This window comes from Papio anubis, chromosome 8, assembly GCF_008728515.1.
Source record: "Papio anubis isolate 15944 chromosome 8, Panubis1.0, whole genome shotgun sequence".
Lineage (NCBI taxonomy): Eukaryota > Metazoa > Chordata > Mammalia > Primates > Cercopithecidae > Papio > Papio anubis.
In genome coordinates this window covers 54,434,037-54,454,048 of record NC_044983.1, presented here as the reverse complement: position 1 = coordinate 54,454,048, position 20,012 = coordinate 54,434,037, and the positions used below count along the sequence as shown (strand labels likewise).

General features: G+C 38.3%; 1 protein-coding gene across 2 annotated transcripts in view; it reads left to right on the top strand.

Annotated features, from left to right (window-relative positions):
• The window catches only part of TOX (thymocyte selection associated high mobility group box), a 309,872-nt gene extending 302,869 nt beyond the window's left edge, over positions 1-7,003 (top strand). For both annotated transcript variants that reach the window (XM_017962033.3, XM_021942355.2), the window contains 2 exons: positions 4,365-4,516; positions 4,850-7,003. In XM_017962033.3, coding sequence (XP_017817522.1) covers positions 4,365-4,516; positions 4,850-4,886 — 189 coding nt within the window. In that variant the 3' untranslated portion in view covers positions 4,887-7,003. The remainder of the gene's footprint in view (positions 1-4,364; positions 4,517-4,849) is intronic.
• The last annotated feature ends 13,009 nt before the right edge of the window (positions 7,004-20,012 follow it).

Here is a 20,012-nt window from a genome sequence, read left to right as displayed (position 1 = left end):
GAGGAAGGACAGAGCCTTTAGCTGGGATGGACAAGGAAGGCCCTTCTCAAGGGCTGGCACAGTGACCTGAAGGATGAGAAGAGGAAGCATGCTTTAAATACTGGAAAGTGGGAAGGGTGTGGAGGACGTTCCCACAGACAGCAGCAGCCAGGAAAGGGGACTCTAGGCTGGGAGAGCCAATCTGGGGAGGAGCATGGCCTGTCTAGGAGATGGGAAGGAGGCCAGTGGGAAGCAGGGAAATAGAGAGGTAGGGGCAAGGTCAGAGTCAAGGGCAGGGAATTGGAGTGGGATCCTGCAGGTGATGGGGACTGGTATCCCCAGAGAACTGATAATCCCAAAATCAGGATCAAAAAGGGAGTCCACCTCCCCTCCATGCTGTCATTTCATTTATTGCCACCGCCACAGTTTGTTGGGGCCCACATCTGAGTCATCAGTTAGTCTTCAGCCTGTAGATGCAGACCTGAGTTGTGGATAAAATCCGACCTGATTCATCATTCAAAACACCTTTATCTTGAAGATGTTTGCTTCCTCATGTGGGAGCCATGTGGACATATCCAAACACCAGACAGAGAGAGAAAGAGAGAGAGAGAGAAGAAAGTTAACAGCAACTGTATTTTTAAAATAGTGTCTCATATTCCAGTATTACTTTAGCTATTTTATTATCCTTTTGAAAATGAATGTATCCTACAAAAATGATTGTGTAGTCCACCAGGAATAATAGTTTCATTTTTTTTCTAGAATAATGTTTTATACACTGAAACCATGGACCTGCTTTTTTTTGTCCAATTTTCTTCCTTTTTTTCTGCTCATGAGATTGTCGAATGAGGTCAAGAGAAAAAAATCATTAATATCTGTCAACTTCCTTTATAACCTTAAGAAAAAATCTTTGTATGATATCACACAGACAGATTTTCAATTTCCTTGTGTAATAAACAGCTGCTTTAGGATTTGGGTGTAATTTAAAGGTTTAAAAAAAATCACATTGAGATTGATGAATAAATCAGTTGTGAAGACAAAAACATTGATGCCTGTTGAAAATACCTCTCCAGACAGGCAGGAAATGAAATTAGTTCCCAGTAAAGTGTGGATATGAGGATCACTGTTTGGTTGTGCTGCAGGCTTTTTCGGACTTGCTCTGGTGGCACAACAAAACTGCGAGGGCTGCAGAAATCTAATTAAAGAGCAAATGTCCCTTCTGACATCAAATTAATCTTTATCATGTTTCCTATTTTTATTTCAATCTGGCACCAGAAAATGAAATTTAAAATTCCAGGCATGCTACAAAACAGTTGGCGATTTTTCTCCTGAGTATTAAAATGCAAAATATTCAGTCTTGTTTAATTAGACTACTAAGCAAACAGTTTTTCAAAAAATGTATATCATCATGTTGTTTCATATTTACACCAATAATCAATATTTACTGAGTGCTACATTTGACCTCAGCATCTCTTTTTATAGTGTTCAGAAGTATGTGTCATTTTCTAAATTGAAAGAAAGTAAAATAATGTGAAATAATATTACTTCAGGCTTTGCTTGTATTTTTCTTGGTCCTTGATATTAGTGATCTTCTTAAAACAGACATTGAAGTTAGCTGAAGTTTAAATCTTTGAACTTTGTAGCTAACACATAATTTTGGTTTTGTAAACTGAAGTCACTCATTTAATCTTAAACTAATAATGTTTTCTCACAACCTGAGGAACTATTTTCATTCATGGGGAAAAAATGGCGGTTTCTGTTGCCTTTGTGTGGGGAAAGGCAGCGAAAGGGGGTGCGCGTTCTTGCGTGGTTGATGGATTTGTTTATTTGTGCTTGTTTTTTTGTGTGTGTGTGCTTGTTTTTGCTTTTTCATATGTTTCCACACCATCAACTAAGTCCATGTATTCTCGACTACTTCTTTTTTGAGACTTTTGTCCTTTTAGGTTACATTTTGTCAACTGTGTAAAAATTCAATATGGAGACCGAACATGGTGGCTCACTCCTGTAATCCCAGCACTTTGGGAGGCCACAGTGGGAGGATCTCTTTAACCCAGAAATTGGAAATGAACCTGGGAAATCTGGCGAATCTCTGTCTCTACAACACATACATGCACACCAAAAAAAAAATTAGCAATTTTTTTTGCATAGTGGCAGCACCTGTAGTCCCAGCTACTTGGGAGGTTAAGGTGGACGGATCACTTGAGCCCAGGAGGTGGAGACTGCAGTGAGCCAAGCTGGTTCCATTGCACTCCAGCCTGGGTGACAGAGCAAGAGCCTGTCTCAAAAATAAAACAAAACAGAAATCCAATATGGAGAACTTTACACTAAAAATATAGCAGCTGGCTGCAATGGCTCATGCCCATAATCCCAGCACTTTGGGAGACCAAGGTAAGAGGATCGCTTGAGCCCCGGAGTTCAAGACCAGCCTGGGCAACATTGCAAGTCTCCATCTGTACAAAAAAAAAAAAATTGTATATATACACACACACACATATACATATATATATATAAAAATTTAAATTAGCCAGGCATAGTGGCACACACCTGTAGTTCTAGCTACCTGGGAGGCCAAGGCATAAGGGTTGGGTTAGCCTAGGAGTTTGAGGCTGCAGTGAGCTGTGATCATGCCACTGCTCTCCATTCTGGGTGACAGAGCAAAACCCAGTCTCTATCAACAACAAAAAGATAGGAAATCCCTGACATTTAAACATTTATATACCCTGAACCTTTCCAACAGTAGCATCAAACAGTCTGCAATAAACTTTACTTACAAAAAGCATGATTTATTGAGCCTCTATTATGGGCAAGGCCCTGAGAATACCCAGTAAGTATTTGAAACACTCTCTGATCTCAAGATGCTTACAGCAGCCTTGTGATGAGGCTGAATAAAGGAAGCCAAGACAAGACTCCTCTCGAGAGTTTTCTCCTGCCCTTCGCCCAGCATCGAAATAGACACTAGGGAAATATTTTGGAAGATATTTACAGCTTGAGGAACAGGTCACATCTACATAGACAAGCTTATTTTCCTTAAGCAAGCTGTGAATTTCTTTTAGTCTGTGTGAGATCAAGTAACCAGTCTGGTTGAATTCTCCATTCTTCAGTGATTTGTCTCCAATCATTCAGAGTTTTGTCTTTGTCCACAGTTTGTGTGGGAATCAGTGGTGATGTTGGCTGGAAGTCTTTATCATTTGAATGGGAAATAAACCTAATACCTAAAACTGAATAATGAGAAATTAGAATCTTTGGTAATAGGTGCCTTCGAGTCTTTACACGAGGGACACCCAAACATGAATAAAAGTCTAAGGAGGTATCCCTAGTTAAAAATCAATCCTCCCATCATCCTGCTGAGTTCTTTAAAAGTGAAAATTCACCAATATTATGCCTTCAAAAGCTTTCTCCAAGTAAATAGAGAATGGTTTGTTTTTTAATCTCTTGATTTCTTAGTGGTTAAAACCATGGATGGAGTCTGCTTCAGAGACAACCATAAGATTAATTAAGTTGCCTTTCTGGTCATTTCCAGCAAAGCTTGCTTATGTGGCTCTTGAATTCACCAGAGAATCTAAAAATAAATCTTAGTGTAGAATGCTTTTTGTTTACCAGATATAGCTGTATACTTCAGAGATTCTGTCCTTGAATTTTTAATAGCTTCGCTAGGATTAAAAGTCAACACTTCACCATGCCAGTGTATTAGCAGAATCTTCCTGAAGTCTGATTATTGTTTGCCAGTTAATAGACTTTTCAATTAAAAAATATTTGCTCTGTCGTACACTTTTCCCTCCCTGTGTTTTCCAATGGCAAGTTGTTTTGAATCTCTTTTCTCTATATTAGTCCAACAACTGTTAAAAAGCTTTGGTTGAAATTTTTTAGCTGAGGGAGAAATACAAATAAAAGAAGAAGCAGATGGTCCCTTTGTGACTGAATGAAGAAAAAGGGGTTTGAGAACAATATGTGAATAGGTGTAGTCTAATAAAACACTCAGCCACCTGCTGCCTGAATCCTTCAAAAAAGATTCTGTTGCATATTCTGGGGATTAACTATTAATGTGTCCTTACGTTTGATAGAAAACATAAACTTTGAGGGGTTTAGGCCCTCTTCTCCCTTTGTTTTGATTGAGTTGGCTCCTCTATATTTGAAATTGTTTCTCAATTCAATTTATCTGCTCAAGGGTATAATTAAAGGTTTTCTGACACATGATTAAATGAAGGAAAGGTAAAAAGAATGGACTTGTGGACATTTCTTTTCTACCTTTGTTTTAAATTTTCTGGGCTCTTCCGACAGAGACAGAAGCAAGAGGCCTAGTGTGTCTGCAAAGAATGAATAAATATTTAGGTGCTTTTCTTCTTAAAATGCATTTTGATCCTTATTTACGGACTTGCTTTCCCTTTCAGGGATTTACTCTTCAACCCGACTATCAGACTATTATCAATCCTACATCTACAGCTGCACAAGTTGTCACCCAAGCAATGGAGTATGTGCGTTCGGGGTGCAGAAATCCTCCCCCACAGCCCGTGGACTGGAATAACGACTACTGCAGTAGTGGGTAAGCGGGTGGTCATCGCCACCTGGTGGTAGACAGCGCTCATAGCATGATATCATTCCTAGTTGATCGTTTTGTTGCTTCCAAAAACATGATCCGGGATAGTTTCACATTCGTGAAGGCAGAAGACACCAGAAATTGTTGAGCAGTCTTCTAGCTCTTCCAAGAATAAATGCCTTTAGCTCACTTCTCACTTCAGATGTAGGTTAACTAATTGCACTTTCCCAGTGAACAACTCAAGCTGGAGCAAATAATTCAAAGCCATCCATCCCCCCATTGTCACCTGTAGCTCAGAACGACTTGTAACAAGGAATTGTCTTTTTTCTCTTCATACAGGGGCATGCAGAGGGACAAAGCACTGTACCTTACTTGAGAGTCTGAACACCTCTTCTTTCCACTGAGGAATTCAGGGAAGTGTTTTCACCATGGATTGCTTTGTACAGTCAAGGCAGTTCTCCATTTTATTAGAAAATACAAGTTGCTAAGCACTTAGGACCATTTGAGCTTGTGGGTCACCCACTCTGGAAGAAATAGTCATGCTTCTTTATTATTTTTTTAATCCTTTATGGACATTGTTTTTCTTCTTCCCTGAAGGAAATTTGGACCATTCAGATTTTATGTTGGTTTTTTGCTGTGAAGTGCTGCGCTCTAGTAACTGCCTTAGCAACTGTAGATGTCTCGGATAAAAGTCCTGGATTTTCCATTGGTTTTCATAATGGGTGTTTATATGAAACTACTAAAGACTTTTTAAATGGCTTGATGTAGCAGTCATAGCAAGTTTGTAAATAGCATCTATGTTACACTCTCCTAGAGTATAAAATGTGAATGTTTTTGTAGCTAAATTGTAATTGAAACTGGCTCATTCCAGTTTATTGATTTCACAATAGGGGTTAAATTGGCAAACATTCATATTTTTACTTCATTTTTAAAACAACTGACTAATAGTTCTATATTTTCAAAATATTTGAAAATAAAAAGTATTCCCAAGTGATTTTAATTTAAAAACAAATTGGCTTTGTCTCATTGATCAGACAAAAAGAAACTAGTATTAAGGGAAGCGCAAACACATTTATTTTGTACTGCAGAAAAATTGCTTTTTTGTATCACTTTTTGTGTAATGGTTAGTAAATGTCATTTAAGTCCTTTTATGTATAAAACTGCCAAATGCTTACCTGGTATTTTATTAGATGCAGAAACAGATTGGAAACAGCTAAATTATAACCTTTACATATGGCTCTGTCTTATTGTTTCTTCATACTGTGTCTGTATTTAATCTTTTTTTATGGAACCTGTTGCGCCTATTTATGAAATAATAAATATAGGTGTTTGTAAGTAAATTTGTTAGTATTTGAAAGAGATTTCTTTGATGTTTTAACTTTTGCTGGCAAAAAAAAAAAAAAATTCACGCTTGGTGTGAATACTTTATTATTTAGTTTTTACAGTAACATGAATAAAGCCAAACCTGCTTTTCATTTAGCAGCAAATTTAAGTAACCAGTCCTTATTTCTGCATTTCTTTGGTTGATGCAAAAAAAAACTATTATATTTAAGAACTTTATTTCCTCATACAATATAACGGAATTGCCCTCCAAGTCACACAAGCTCCAAGACTAAACAAACAGACAGGTCCTCTATCTTAAAAGGGTTGCTTCTTGGTTCTCAGCTGGTTCTAGTCAATTCTGAACCACCCCACCTCTCCCCGCAAAAAAGTAAAAGTCAAACCAAACTTCCTCAAGCTGCATGCTTTTCACAAAATCCAGAAAGCATTTAAGAATTGAACTAGGGGCTGGAAGAAGTGAAAGGGAAGCATCTAAAAATGAAAGGTGAGTAACCAGACAGCAAAAGAAAAGGGAAAGCCATCCAAATTGGAAAGCTGTTGATAGAAATGACATTCTTGCTGTCTTTTGTGCCTCTACAAGCTACTACTCTTTCCAGAATTCCTGGGTCTTCCAAGAGAATTCTTAAGGTACCAGAGATTTGCTAGGGAACCAAAAGTGCTTGAAAATCTGCCTGAGGGCTTGCATAGCTTTCACATTGAAAAAAAAAGCTAGCAGATTACTCCTTTTTAGGGGATCATATCAAGAAAGTCTGGTTGGAAATCAAGGGAATGGCTGATGTCTCTTTCTTGGAATATGTGAAATAAAGTTAGCAATTTAACTAAATACAAATATATGCATTATGTAATCCACTCAGAATTAAACAGACAAAAGGTATGCTTGCTTTGGAATGATTTTAGGCATTGTACAACCTTGAATCACTTGAGCATGTAATAACTAATAAATAATGCAGATCCATGTGATTATTAAAATGACTGTAGCTGAGAGCTCTAATTTTCCTGTCTTGAAACTGTATAAGAACTCATGTGATTAAGTTCACAGTTTATTGTTTGTCTGTTTAGTATTTTAGAAATATACCAGCACTACTAATTAACTAATGTCTTTTATTTATTATATTATGATAAAGTAAAAATTTCACTTGCATTAAGTCTAAACTGAGAAGGTAATTACTGGGAGGAGAATGAGCAGCTTTGACTTTGACAGGCGGTTTGTGCAGGAAAGCACAGCGCCGTGTTGTTTACAGCTTTTCTAGAGCAGCTGTGCGACCAGGGTAGAGAGTGTTGAAATTCAATACCAAATACAGTAAAAGCAAATGTAAATAAAAGAAAACACATCATCAATAAAACTGTTATTATGCGTGACCGTATTCTATCTGGTGATCCATCAGTCTCTAAAGAGCAAGCCTAGTCAGATGAGAAATCCCAAATAAATTTTATGGTGGAAGTGATCGGGCAGAGTGGGGGTTAATGGCTTCCATGGCCACAAACGTTCTTTCCTGAAACTCTGAGGACGCCCTCTCACCAACCTGAGGCTCTGGTACAGTGAGCTATTGCCTAGGAAATCCCCATCTTTCAGAAAGCCAGAATCCACTCTGGGCACAGTAGCCCAGGCCCTGGCTTGGAGCTTGTAACTGAGAGGAACAGTGGGAGTGCACGTCAAGTTCTCTGCTGAAGCATTCCTAAGATTTCCAGGACCACCAATAAAGTCATTCTGAGAGATAACAGCAATACTGTGGGACAACAGATTTCTTCACCAACACACCAAAATCAAAATTATAGCTGATTAGGAAAAGAAAAAATTGTGAGAGTGTGTAGGAGTGGGTTGAGGTGTGTCTCTAACATAATCAAGAAATGATTAAGAAATAATAATTCAAAATCCTGATTCCCATTCAAATGTGACCGAGTTGACAAGGCAAAATGAGTCAAATAATGACTTCCAGTTAGTCAAATTAGTGAACATAGCCAAGGATGAAGTTGGTCTCTGTGATTCCTTTTATTATTTGTGTTAAAGGCAAAGAGGCCTATCTGCATGGACCACAAGCAGTCCATAGGAAACCATGACCACCAAAGCAGTACAGTCAACCCTGAAACAATGCAGGGGTCGGGGCACCAACTCCTCCCCACACCCATGCAGTCGAAAATGCCCATGCAACTTTTGACGCCCCCAAAACTTAACTACTAATAGCCTGTTGTTGAGAAGCCTTACTGATAACATAATCAGTTAAGTGACACATATTTTGTATGTTTTAAGTATTATATACTGTATTCCTAAAGTAAGCTGGAGAAAAGAAAATGTTATTAAGAAAATCATAAAGAAGAGAAATAAATGTTATTGAGCAGTGTCAATAGTGGAAGTAGATTATCCTAAATTTCTTCGTCCTCTTCTTCATATTGCATAGGCTGAGGAGGAGGACGAAGAACAGGGGTTAGTCTCGCTGTCTCAGATGTGGCAGAGACGAAAGAAAATTTGCACATAAGTGGACTCACTTGCTTCAAACCCTTGTTAGTCAAGGGTCAACTGTATCTTCTGGCTCAGATTCATTACTAAGATATTTCTTAAACTTATGAATGCATGACTTAAAATTAGCACATCAACAACCAATCCCTTTTCTATAGATCTCTTGCCTTTTGCAAAAGAGTTGTCCCACTCCTTGGAAAAGTGATTAGATTGAACTGTACGAAATTGCTAATATTTGGCCTCTTTTATCTACGAAATGGTAATTTCATGTGGTTCAACCAAAAGGTGTGGAAATTGGAGACAATTGGGTTTTGACTATAACTTGATATGTAATTTCAAATGGAATTAGAAGTACTTTACAAAGTCCTAGGAGAAAATGCTCAAAGGAATAATCAATTATGTTTGTTTACAAGGTACCCCACTTAGAATGAGTCCTAGACAGGTATGTTATATTAAACAAGGAATATTTTAAATTACCAGTAAATCCCAATAGCCATTCATATTTCTTTGTTTTAATGAAAAATTTCATGTGAACATTTGTTGTAAATAGGTTATCTGCTGGAACAGAAAGTTTTGGTTAAACATAGATGTCCTCACGTTGATTTGTTAAATAGAGATTTGGCCTGCATTTTCGTATTCCACTCATAATTGTCCTTTTTTTTTTTTTTTTTTTTTTTTTTTTGGAGACAGGGCCTCACTGTGTCACCCAGCCTGCAATACAGTGGCACAATCTTGGCTCACCACAACCTCCACCTCCCGGGCTCAACCAATCCTCCCACCTCAGCCTCCCAAGTAGCTGGGACCACAGGTGCATGCCAACACTCCTGGCTAATTTTTTTCTATATTTTGCAGTGACAGGGTTTTGCCATGTTGCCCAGGCTGGTCTCAAACTCCTGGGCTCAAGCGATCCGCCTGCCTCAGCCTCCCAAAAGTGCTGGGATTACAGGCATGAGCCACCGTGCCTAGCCATAATTGTTATTTTCAAGGAAGGATAGAAACAGAAAATTCATCTCTTTTGCTGATGATTAAATATTAAAATAGTGGCAAGGCAAGGAGAAAAATTCATATCATGAGTTTAACCTCTGAATCTAAGTCACCCTTCCGCTTAATGGTTGAATTCATGTGAGTCACCCCATGGTACAAATCTCTTTGTCTGCCTGAAATTCAACAATTTCCTTATCTCCAAAACAACTTTGAATGTCATAGCACACGGTAGGTGCACAAAAAAAATGCAATGATACAAAGAAAAATCAATAAAACATCACCAATTATCCTCAACAGGAATTGTATGGTGTGTTCTTGATGATTTAAAGGCTCTTTAAGTATAGATGGGAATTGGATATTACAGGCAAGCATTAAGAGTGAAGATGCAAATATTTCATTAAAAACCTAGGGTTACAAAAAGATGGAAAGAATTTCAAAATGACTTATGCCATATTTTTTTTGGCCTACATAATTGAACAAGAGCTTTTCTATTTGTGACAAAAGTAAAAGATCTAATACACACTAGTCTCACCAAGAAAATAAGAAGGGAGAAAAGAGGTGCTAGACGTGTAGGGTGTCAAACACAAGAGAGAACATTCAGGAGACAAGTTTCATGGATTCTAAATTAAACTATTGATGAACAGGATACTGAATTTTCTTTTCTAATTACCAAGTGTTAGTATGACTTGGTGAAGCAAGGAAAAGACTGTATTTCCTGGTTCTATTTTTTAGGATTTTCAAAGGCAATTTCTCTACTTTTATTTGGAACCACTTCCCAGTGTGGAAAACCTTTCCTAACAAAAAAAAAAAAAAAAAAGGCTCCAAATCTGTACACAAGACCATTGCTTGGAGAAAGGGGATGGGGAGCCCCCCTAACCTCACCAACCACGGAGGAGGAAGGCTGGGAGCCGCGGGAGGAAGAGGTAACTTCAAACCCAAGTTAGACACACTTGGCAATCTACATGTACACAGAGAGATTAGACTTTGTCTTCTCATTTCATACTTAGCCAAACATCTTGTCATTTGTATCCAACACCAGCCTGCAATGTAGTAGATGAGAAGAAGTGAAGATGAAGTTCTTGTTCACGGATGGGAGACAACTGAGAACAATGACCTGTTATATTTCAGCACGGTCAGAGTTGCGCCTAATTAATGAAGCCCACCAGCAGGAATCATTTCACATTTTATTAACAGCTTGCTAGCAAAGACATTTGAAAGTGAAATTTTATTCACACTGACATGAGGCCAGAAGAAAAGAACAGTGACTAGAAAATAAAATGGAAAGACTTACGATACTACAGAGAAAACAAAAAATACCATTCTAAAGAAAGAGTATGAACCAAACTACAGTATTTTAAAATCTGGAGCGTCCCTGTTTGACAATTGTATGTTTACAATAAGCCCAAACATAATTGCTCTGATGGGCTGTCAGGGAAAAGATTAATTTGGCAAAGATTAGTATTGACTTGCTGTTTATTAAGGCTTTTAAACAGCTGTATCTGGCAGCATTCCTGTAAGTGGCTGTCATATCTGAAAATCAGCCTCACACCCTGGTGCTCGCCAGCTGTTCCTAAACAATCTTCTACCACTCTGAATGTCTTTCTCTAGGCCAAACAGCAGAAGCAAACTATTGCCAAATGAGCTTTTTTCTCCTCCTGTCACTTATTTCTGTTGGGGGTAGGGAGCTTCTAAATGCTGAAATGTCAGCTCAGGGCTGATGGCTTAGCTGATAAGAGGTGCCGGAAGCCAGTAGGTGGTTTTGGGTGCTAGATGAATACATTCCCCACATAGAGAGCGGTAGCGGTAGCACTGTTAGTCACCTCACACAGACAAAAAAAAACCACAGCTTGCAACTGTTGTAGGCAAAATGTTTTAAAGACAGTTAGAAAGTGATGATCAAAGGTTTAAAGCCATTAGAATTCCAAAGTTAATGTTTTGTTTCTTCAGGCCAGGCACATGCCGTATCTGCCGTATAACTGGGAAAAGACCCCACAGTGGGATGCTGGGAAGTTCAGTAGTGGCCATTCATCGTTAGCATTGGAACTGGGATTTCTCCCAAGAACTCCAAAAGAGGACAAGCCACTTACTTGGTAAAGCATGCACCTTGCTTTTTGGTTGAGTGGAAACCTGTAGAATAAAACAGACTTGGATGTTTTGAAGTCTGTTAAAGACGAGGCAGATTGAGTTTTGTACTGGAATAAGACCTGGTAGTTTCAAATCCAAGTATAGTCAGAAAAGCAATGGAAAGAATAACATTCCAATGGAATTAAACATCAGACTCCAAAGGGCCCAGTGTCGTGGTGAAAGTCACATTAGCCTTTCCAGTATGACCGCTTTTGGGGGGATTAATCTCAGCCATTTTGCATTGCATCAGGCAGGACTAAGTTGTCAGAGCAGATGCAAAAGGACATTGTCATCGCTTAACCTTTTCTCTGCTGGCACTTTCCACTACACTTTGAGGTATGGAGTTGGGGGAAGGAGGGAGGTGGCTTAGAAGCTAAGCCGTCTACAAGGACATTTCAAGCAGGTGTTTACCAACGTTTAACTTCTAAATGACTTCATTTTGAAGTCTCTGCTGTTGATGCACTCTGATGCTTGATATTTGAATCAGGATCAAATCCAACCAGATTCCAAGGTACAGACAAATGAGTCATGCACTCATCCCTGAATATGTCGCTTTCTGCCATCAGCACCCTAAAGCTCTCTCTCTGGTCCTTTCCACATATTACAATGGGGGGTGGTAGCGGGATGAGAAATAACACTAATTCAGCACTTACAATCAGAGACATGAAGTGACTATAGACATTGAGAACACAAGAAAGGTGTGTGTTTGCCTCAGCCCCACTGAGCCTGGCTCTGAAGCCCAGGTTGTGGACAAAGAAAAATCAAGAGGACAGAATTTACTTAAAAATTAATCTATGACCATACGTCATTGAGTGTTCTAAGTTCTAAAATAGCTCTGGGCTTATGGCACTGTGGTCATTTTCTAGGGCGAGAACTCTCTCTGCAGAGCCCTGCTCACACTGAGAAATTAGGCCAAGTGCCAGATTGTGCAGAAATACACCCTCTTACTTGCTCCAAAAGTACCTCAGACTTTACAGCAAAGCAAGAGTTCTATCACTGGATTTAAAGCACATTGTTGCTAATCAAATTAAAAGACTACACCTTCAACCTTTAATCCCAAAAAACTTAATACTGCTTTAAATAGAATCAAAGAAAGGCCAGGGTAGGGGCAGGGGAAAAAAATCACTTACATGTATTCCTATCATGCTTTGTAGGACAGCATGTGGCACACTTACTCTTCATAGCTCTTTTATAAGCTTGGTTGCCTCCCATTGGCCTGTAATTGTTTGATTATTCAGATGAGTTAACTAAGTGTGGGAGATGAAGGGGTATACCAATTCCAAGATAGAATCTGATACAGTCAATGAATTAAGCAAGGGGTCCTCAACAAACTCTTGGGACCCCACTATGACTACCCAAAAGCCAATGAAGTTATCCCCATTGTTTGTGGTCCATGGGTAAAGTCCCTTCAGAAACCTAGCGTCTTGGTATAATGCACAGACGTGTAGAAATTGTCCTGTATAAAAGCAACCCGTACTTTTATCATACTGGATTTGCCTTTGCAAGGACTATCCGGTTTCTCCATCCTGAGGAAAATCCTCAGAATTCATCTCTCTACAAATTTGGAACAAATTCTGGGGTATTTCATGTTTTGCTTTCTTTTTGTTTTTTATCAAGGTAGACCCACAGAAACCCAAATCTGGTCTTAGCAAGAGTTTCATACAAGAACAAAAGAAAGAACAATGTGTCTAAATGAAACTGCAATTTCCGGGTACTATTACAAAATACTCATACCTACAAAGCCATTCTAGCTGTTGAGTTGGGTCATTTTTAACATCTGGTTTCATGATGTGGTTTCAGGAGACCAACATAACAGAAGTGACAGTCCTTTATAGTACTAAGTCTCTGGGAGTTTAGGTCCCTCTCTCTCTTTCTCTCTCTCCTCCTTTCTTTCCTTACTTCCAGGAGAATCTGTCACTTTATACAACCTATTGGTTTACTGATATGATTCTGGTCTTGTGTTTTCAGAGCATTTACCTTCGACTTCTGGACAGCTGGAAAAGCCAGATTGCCTGCAGCCAGAGCAGGTTGGCCTGCAGCTTCACTTTGCTGATCACTTTGTTAATTCCCAGAGAGATAGAAAGAGACCCCATTTTTATCTCCTACCCTTCTCCTTTCTAATGTAGAGTGATCAGAAGTCTCTAAGGACTTTTCTTTATGACTTCCCATTTCACACTACAGATGGTTTAGATAAAATCTATTAATTTTATTTATTCAAACAGCTTCATTTCACCAAAATGAGCCTATTTTTAGCATTTTGCCTTAAGGTTTGTTTTCACATTTTTGAAGATGTAAAAGAGTTTTGCCCACATCTCAGGTTTTAATCATCATCGTTTCTGCCACCCAGAAAGCTTTTGGACTACAGTGGAGCTGATGAGTCTTTTTGGAGGAAAATTGCTTTTTAAAAAATGTCATTAGAATTGCTTTACAAATTTGATTTATGTATATTTTCATACAACCTTTGAGTGTTTGCATTTTTTCATGAGGTTAGTTTTGATCACTTCAATTTCAGAATAAGTCCTGTATATGCTCTGTCAAACATAATGATGTCAGCTCTTTATCTTGGTTTTATCCTTAAGGCATTACTTTGCAGAATATTTCCATTTGGACAACATACCACACTGAAAAAAAAAATCTCTTCAGAGACTCCATGTTCAAAGAAAGAAACTACAAATAAACAAGTCAAAACTTTATCCTCTTTTGGTTGTTGTACAGAGTCAATGTAAACTGTTTGCTAGATGTTACCTATGTTAACATAAGAAGAAAAGAAATCTGCTAAGTTATTTAAAATTAAAAGGGCTGGTGGAAATATATAATAATAGTCTAGTGACCCAAACAAGAACTATAGAGTAGTGTGAAAATTTGACTAATTTCTGAAAACAGATGGTCAAACTATCCAACTTTGATTTAAACTCCAGTGTTCCCCCACCCTTCCTTATCTCTACGGGAATATTTCTTACTGCTTTCCCCAGAGATTTCACATGTGCCTGTGCCTGTGGGCTCAATGATGAGGGAGAGGAAAAGATTCACACCCTAATTATTTTCCCTTCAGTTATTCAGTAGCCCTTGAGATCTCCCATTCCTTCACAGATTTTAAAGGCACTAGATATTGATGTTACATATTATAGAATCAACCTAGAGCATGTCAGCATCCAAGCCTGACTTTTCTAATGACTAGATTTCCAATTAGCTCTTTAATTGTTTCTTTAACTTATTCAGATATAGGCATAACCGTCCATCCCCGGTGGAATGGACACAAACTCACTTTCACAGGCTGCCTACAGTGTAGCAAACATGCATGAATCTGAAAGTGGCATAGAAGAATCATAAACTATGCTATATTTCTCAAACTTCAGTGCATTAAAAGTAGATTTCCAGGCTCCATTCCCAGATAGGCTGATGTAGTTAGTCTATAGGTATAACCTAGCATCTGCATTTTTAGAGCTACCCCAAAAGATTTTGATGTCAGTGTCCATAGAATAATTAATAAATGGATGGCAAGTGGATCTTGCCATCAACTTTAAGTCTCCAAGACTCTTTGTTGTCAATGCCCAGGTTTAATACCAACTTGAGGATTTAGCTTCTAATTATGAAAACACACCCGGCTAATGAATACCTAGGTTATCTGATTAAAGCCATTCAACAGTTTGTTTGACTTGCAAAATAAGGTCTCTAGAGGCAGATAGGTCAGAATCAGTTAGGTCTCTACAATGCTATCTTTCTCATCACCCTAAATGTGTAGACAATCATTGTCATCCTTGTTGCCTCATATAGTATTCTAGGACAGAAGAAGGAGGAAGAGCAAAGAGGAAATTTGAAAAGAAGCAAGGCCTGTCAAGATCCACAAACTTTCCCAGAAATCCCCAACAGACTTCTACATATGTCTAATTGACCACAAATGTCTCACATGGTCATCCGTGGCTGCTCATGGCCCTTTGAATAAAACCAAGGATCTATTGACAGCAACTGGGAGAACAGATATTTGCAATAATATTAGCAGTGTCTACCACCCTAACTTCCAGTCGTTCAGCTAAGGTCTTTTCTACCTTACCACCACTGGCTTTGCTTTTGAAAATTATCTGCGACAATCCCTAATTGCCAATTTCATATGAGTTGAATTCTGTGTTATCCTCCTAGATTTCTCTGCTACTTTGGACCACACTGAAACCCTCCCCAAAACCTCTCTCTGAAGTCTTACCTCTTCTAAATATTAAAAACCATAGTTCCACTGACCACAGACAGACAACGCTTATTCTGTGCCTAATAAACAATTAACATTAAAAGAGTTGCCTACACCAAATTTATAACCTTCCAGTAAAGACTTGTTCCTCTTCCCAAACTCCCTTTCTTGGAGAATGGCATGCTGACCTACTTAGCCTTCCAAGTTAGGATTCTTCATATCCTCCACCCTTCCCTCCTTTCATCCCACACACAGATAGGACCATTGTGTTTAATTACGCTAAATCCTCATTACTCACCAAATTTTCTGAATTACTTTTCATCCAACTCTCCCAAACAAGATTAGTTCCATTTCTCTATGTTCTCCCCTGGAACATCACAACAGTGACCTAACTTGTCAGAGTTTATAGACAAATGTTAGTCTTTTCTTAAAAACTCAGATTAAATATAATAATGCCTTCATTTTTAAAACTCTTGTGGCTCCTCCATTGCTTATGGATTAAAATTCAAACAGCTGAGCCTGGTATATACAACCACGCAAAATCTGGCACCAATTTACCTTACTTGCTACTGCTTCTCAATTTTCCTTCCAAGATTCTGAAATTTGGCAACCCAGTTCCTTGCCAATTCCAAACACATTAGACTATTAGGCTCCACACCTTGTGATTATTATTTCCGCTGCTTCTTTTGAAGACTTCTCATCTTCTCACTAAATTTAACATTCCTTTTTCAATATTTCCACAGTACTCCATTTCACACTCGGAGGAAAAATTTTTAAAGTATTATAAGTATTTGCTTATGTGTTTATTTCCATGACTAGATTAAGAGGTATTTAGATCCCACTCAACTTTGTGATCCTGTCACACTTATAAGAACAGTGCCAGATAAATATGTGTGTAATACCTGTTGAATGAATAAATCGTGCATTTTATTTTTCCAGACAAAATCTCACAAGCAGAAGATTGACCCCCAGACCAAGAGATACAGAAACTCATCATCCTATGGATTACTTTCCCAAAAGTAATGAAGAGACCAAGTTTCTCCTACAATCCCAACTGCTTTCTAAAGGGAATGGCCTTATTAAAAGAAAGTTTTCTTTTGTTTGGTTTGATGTGGTTTGGTTTTGTGCTGCAGTATGTCCTAATTGAATCGCATATGCAAAGATGAATCAGGAACTGAGCTTAGGCTGAGGGCTAGAAAGAGCTGAATTCCTCGGGAGGGAGGGAGGGAGGGAGGAAGGAAGGAAGGAAGGAAGGAAGGAAGGAAGGAAGGAAGGGGAGGGAGGGGAGGGAGGGGAGGGGAGGGATAATTTTGAGTTTCAGGAGATATTTTACATAAAAAGGAGTGAGAAAGAGAAATGAAAAAGGAAGAGATACGAACCAGCAAGTACCATGAGTCCGGGGGCTCTGGGAGTGATGAAGCAGCCATCAACTGCTTGGCTTTTAGGTGGCTTTTAGGTATATCCCCTGAGGATAAGATCACACAAGTTTCAAGGAAAAACAAAAAGGAGTTCATTGCAGCATTACGCGCAGGTACACTGGTCTTCATTTTATTAGGTATTTTTGTCTGTATAATTTAAATACTTCAAAATTTGATTTTTTCTCAATTTTAATCCCAAATACTGGATACTTAAAGACATTTAAGTTCAGGAATATTATGTGTGAAACAGTTTGAATTTTGAGATGAAGCACATTGTTGTCCTTCAATCCCTACCTACACTTCTGTTCTCCCATAATTTCATGAAGTTCTCTACACACAAAAATTTATACATGTAACTTTTTTCTTTTCTTAGTTTTTACTTTAGGTTTATGGGGTACATGTGCAGGTTTGATACATGAGTAAATTGCATGTCACTGGGGTTTGGTGATTTTATCACCTAGGTAGTGAGCATAGTACCCAATAGGTAGTTTTCTGACCCTCAACCTCCTCCTGCCACCCCTCCCACTCAAGTAAGCCCCAGTGTCCATTGTTCTCAACTTTGTGCCCATGTGTACTCAATGCTTAGCTCCCACTTACAAGTGAGAACATGCAGTGTCTGGGTTTCTTTCTTTCTTAAAGTTATGTCAATAGTTTAGGGGCACAAGTGATTTTTGGTTACATGGATGAATCGTATAGTGATGAAGTTTGAAATTTTAGTGCACCTGTCACCAGATTACGGTAGATTGTACCCAATATGTACTTTTTTTTAAATCCCTCACTCCCTTTCCAGCCTTCACACTTCTCAGTCTCCAGTGTTCATTATACCACTCTGTATGCCTTTGTGTACCCATAGCTTAGCTCCCACTTATAAGTGAGAACACACAGTATTTGGGTTTTCATTCCTGAGTTACCTCACTTGGAATAAAGGCCCCCAGTTCCATCCAAATTGCTGCAAAAGATATTACTTTATATTTTTCGGTGCTAAGTAGTATTCCATGGTATGTATATTCCCCATTTTCTTTGTTCACTCATCGGTTGGTGGGCACTTAGGTTGGTTCCACATCTTTGGTATTGTAAATTGTGCTGCAATAAACATACACATGCAGGTGCCTTTTTAATATAATGACTTCTTTTCCTTTGGATAGATTCCCAGTAGTGGATAGAATTGTAGATTTGCTTTTAGTTCTTTGAGAAATCTCTATACTATTTTCCATAGAGGTTGTACTAATTTACATTCCCACCAGCAGTATATAGGCATTTGCTTTTTTAAACCACATTCATGCTAACATCTATTGTTTTTTGACTTTTTAATAATGGCCATTCTGGCTGGGGTAAGGTGATATCTCATTGTGATTTTAATTTGCATTTCCCTGATGATTAGTGATGTTGAGCTTTTTTTTCATGTTTTTTGGCCATTTGTATATCTTCTTTTGAGAAATGCTATTCATGTCATTTGCCCACTTCTTAGTGGGATTATTTGTTTTTATTTCTTTTATTTCTTGCTGATTTGTTTGAGTTCCTTGTAGATTCTGGATATTAGTCTTTGGTCAGATGCATGGTTTGCAAATATTTTCTCCACTCAGTGGGTTATATGTTTACTCTGAGGATTATTTCTTTTGCTGAGCAGAAGCTTTTCAGTTCAATGAGGTCCCATTTATTTATTTTTGTTTTTGTTGCATTTGCTTTGGGGGTCTTAGTTATAAATCCTTTGCCGAGGCAATGTCTAGAAGAGTTTTCCTAGATTTTCTTCCAGAATTTTTATAGTTTCAGTTTTAATTCACCTTGAGTTGAATATTGTGTATGGTGAGAGACAGGAATCAGTTTTATTCTCTAAATGTGGTTATCCAGTTTTCCCAGCACCACTGGTGGAATAGGATGCCCTTTCCCCAATTTATATTTTTGTAGGCTTTGTTGAAGATCAGTTGGTTGTAAGTATTTGGCTTTATTTTCGGGTTCTCTACTCTGTTCCATTGGTCTATGTATCCACTTTCATACCAGTATCATGCTATTTTGGTTACTATACCCTTGTAGTATGATTTGAAGTTGGTAATGTGATACCTTCAGGTTTGTTCTTTTTGCTTAGGATTGCTTTGGCTATTTGGGCTCTTTTTTGGTTGCATATGAATTTTAGGATTTTTTTTCTAATTCTGTGAACAATGATATTGATATGAATTATATTGAATTGGTAGATGGCTTTGAGCAGTATGGTCATTTTCATGATATTGATTCTTCCCATCCATGAGCATGGGATGTGTTTCCATTTTTTGTGTCATCTATATGCATGTAATTTTTGTGGATATCATGGGAAAAAGCTAAGTTCCACATCTGGGTCAGCATCATGGGAAGGAGTGACAACTTGCATTAAGTGAGAAGATAATTAAAAACCTACAGAAGTTCAGCAGACATACGAGACTGAAATATGAAAAACCCATGAGGTATAAGCACCATTCCCTCACCCACTGCCCAAGAACCCACAGGAAACATGGAAAGCACTCTGGATTTTCACAGGACGTGGAAAGGGGGCTTTGCGCAGATCTTACTAGGAATTTAGGAACAAGTAAGATTACAGATGATATACACATACGCTATCAACATTATTGTATTTACTAATAAAGACCTCTACATAATCTTTGGACAAACACCTATAGTTTTGATCATCAGAATTCCCTTCTTTTTCTGTTTATCCCAATAACATTACAATTTTTCCTTTTTATGTATTGTGGCTGGGCTGAAGAAGAAAATGACAGGAAATTTTCCTAGTTATTTTCTGTCCCAAGAAAAGTTGTAGGGTGACTCCAGTAGTCCTTGCTATGTGCTTCACAGCATCCCACATGGGATAAAGGCTTATCTTCACTACAAGAGAAGGGTGCCAAAAAGAAATACATACCAAAAGGTGGGGTGACCCCTGACAACCAGCTTGGAACTTTTTATGCCATGATTTCTTGGGCATATCATTCTTTTTTCTGTAAACTGACTTATTCTGAAGCCAGGTATTTGGGG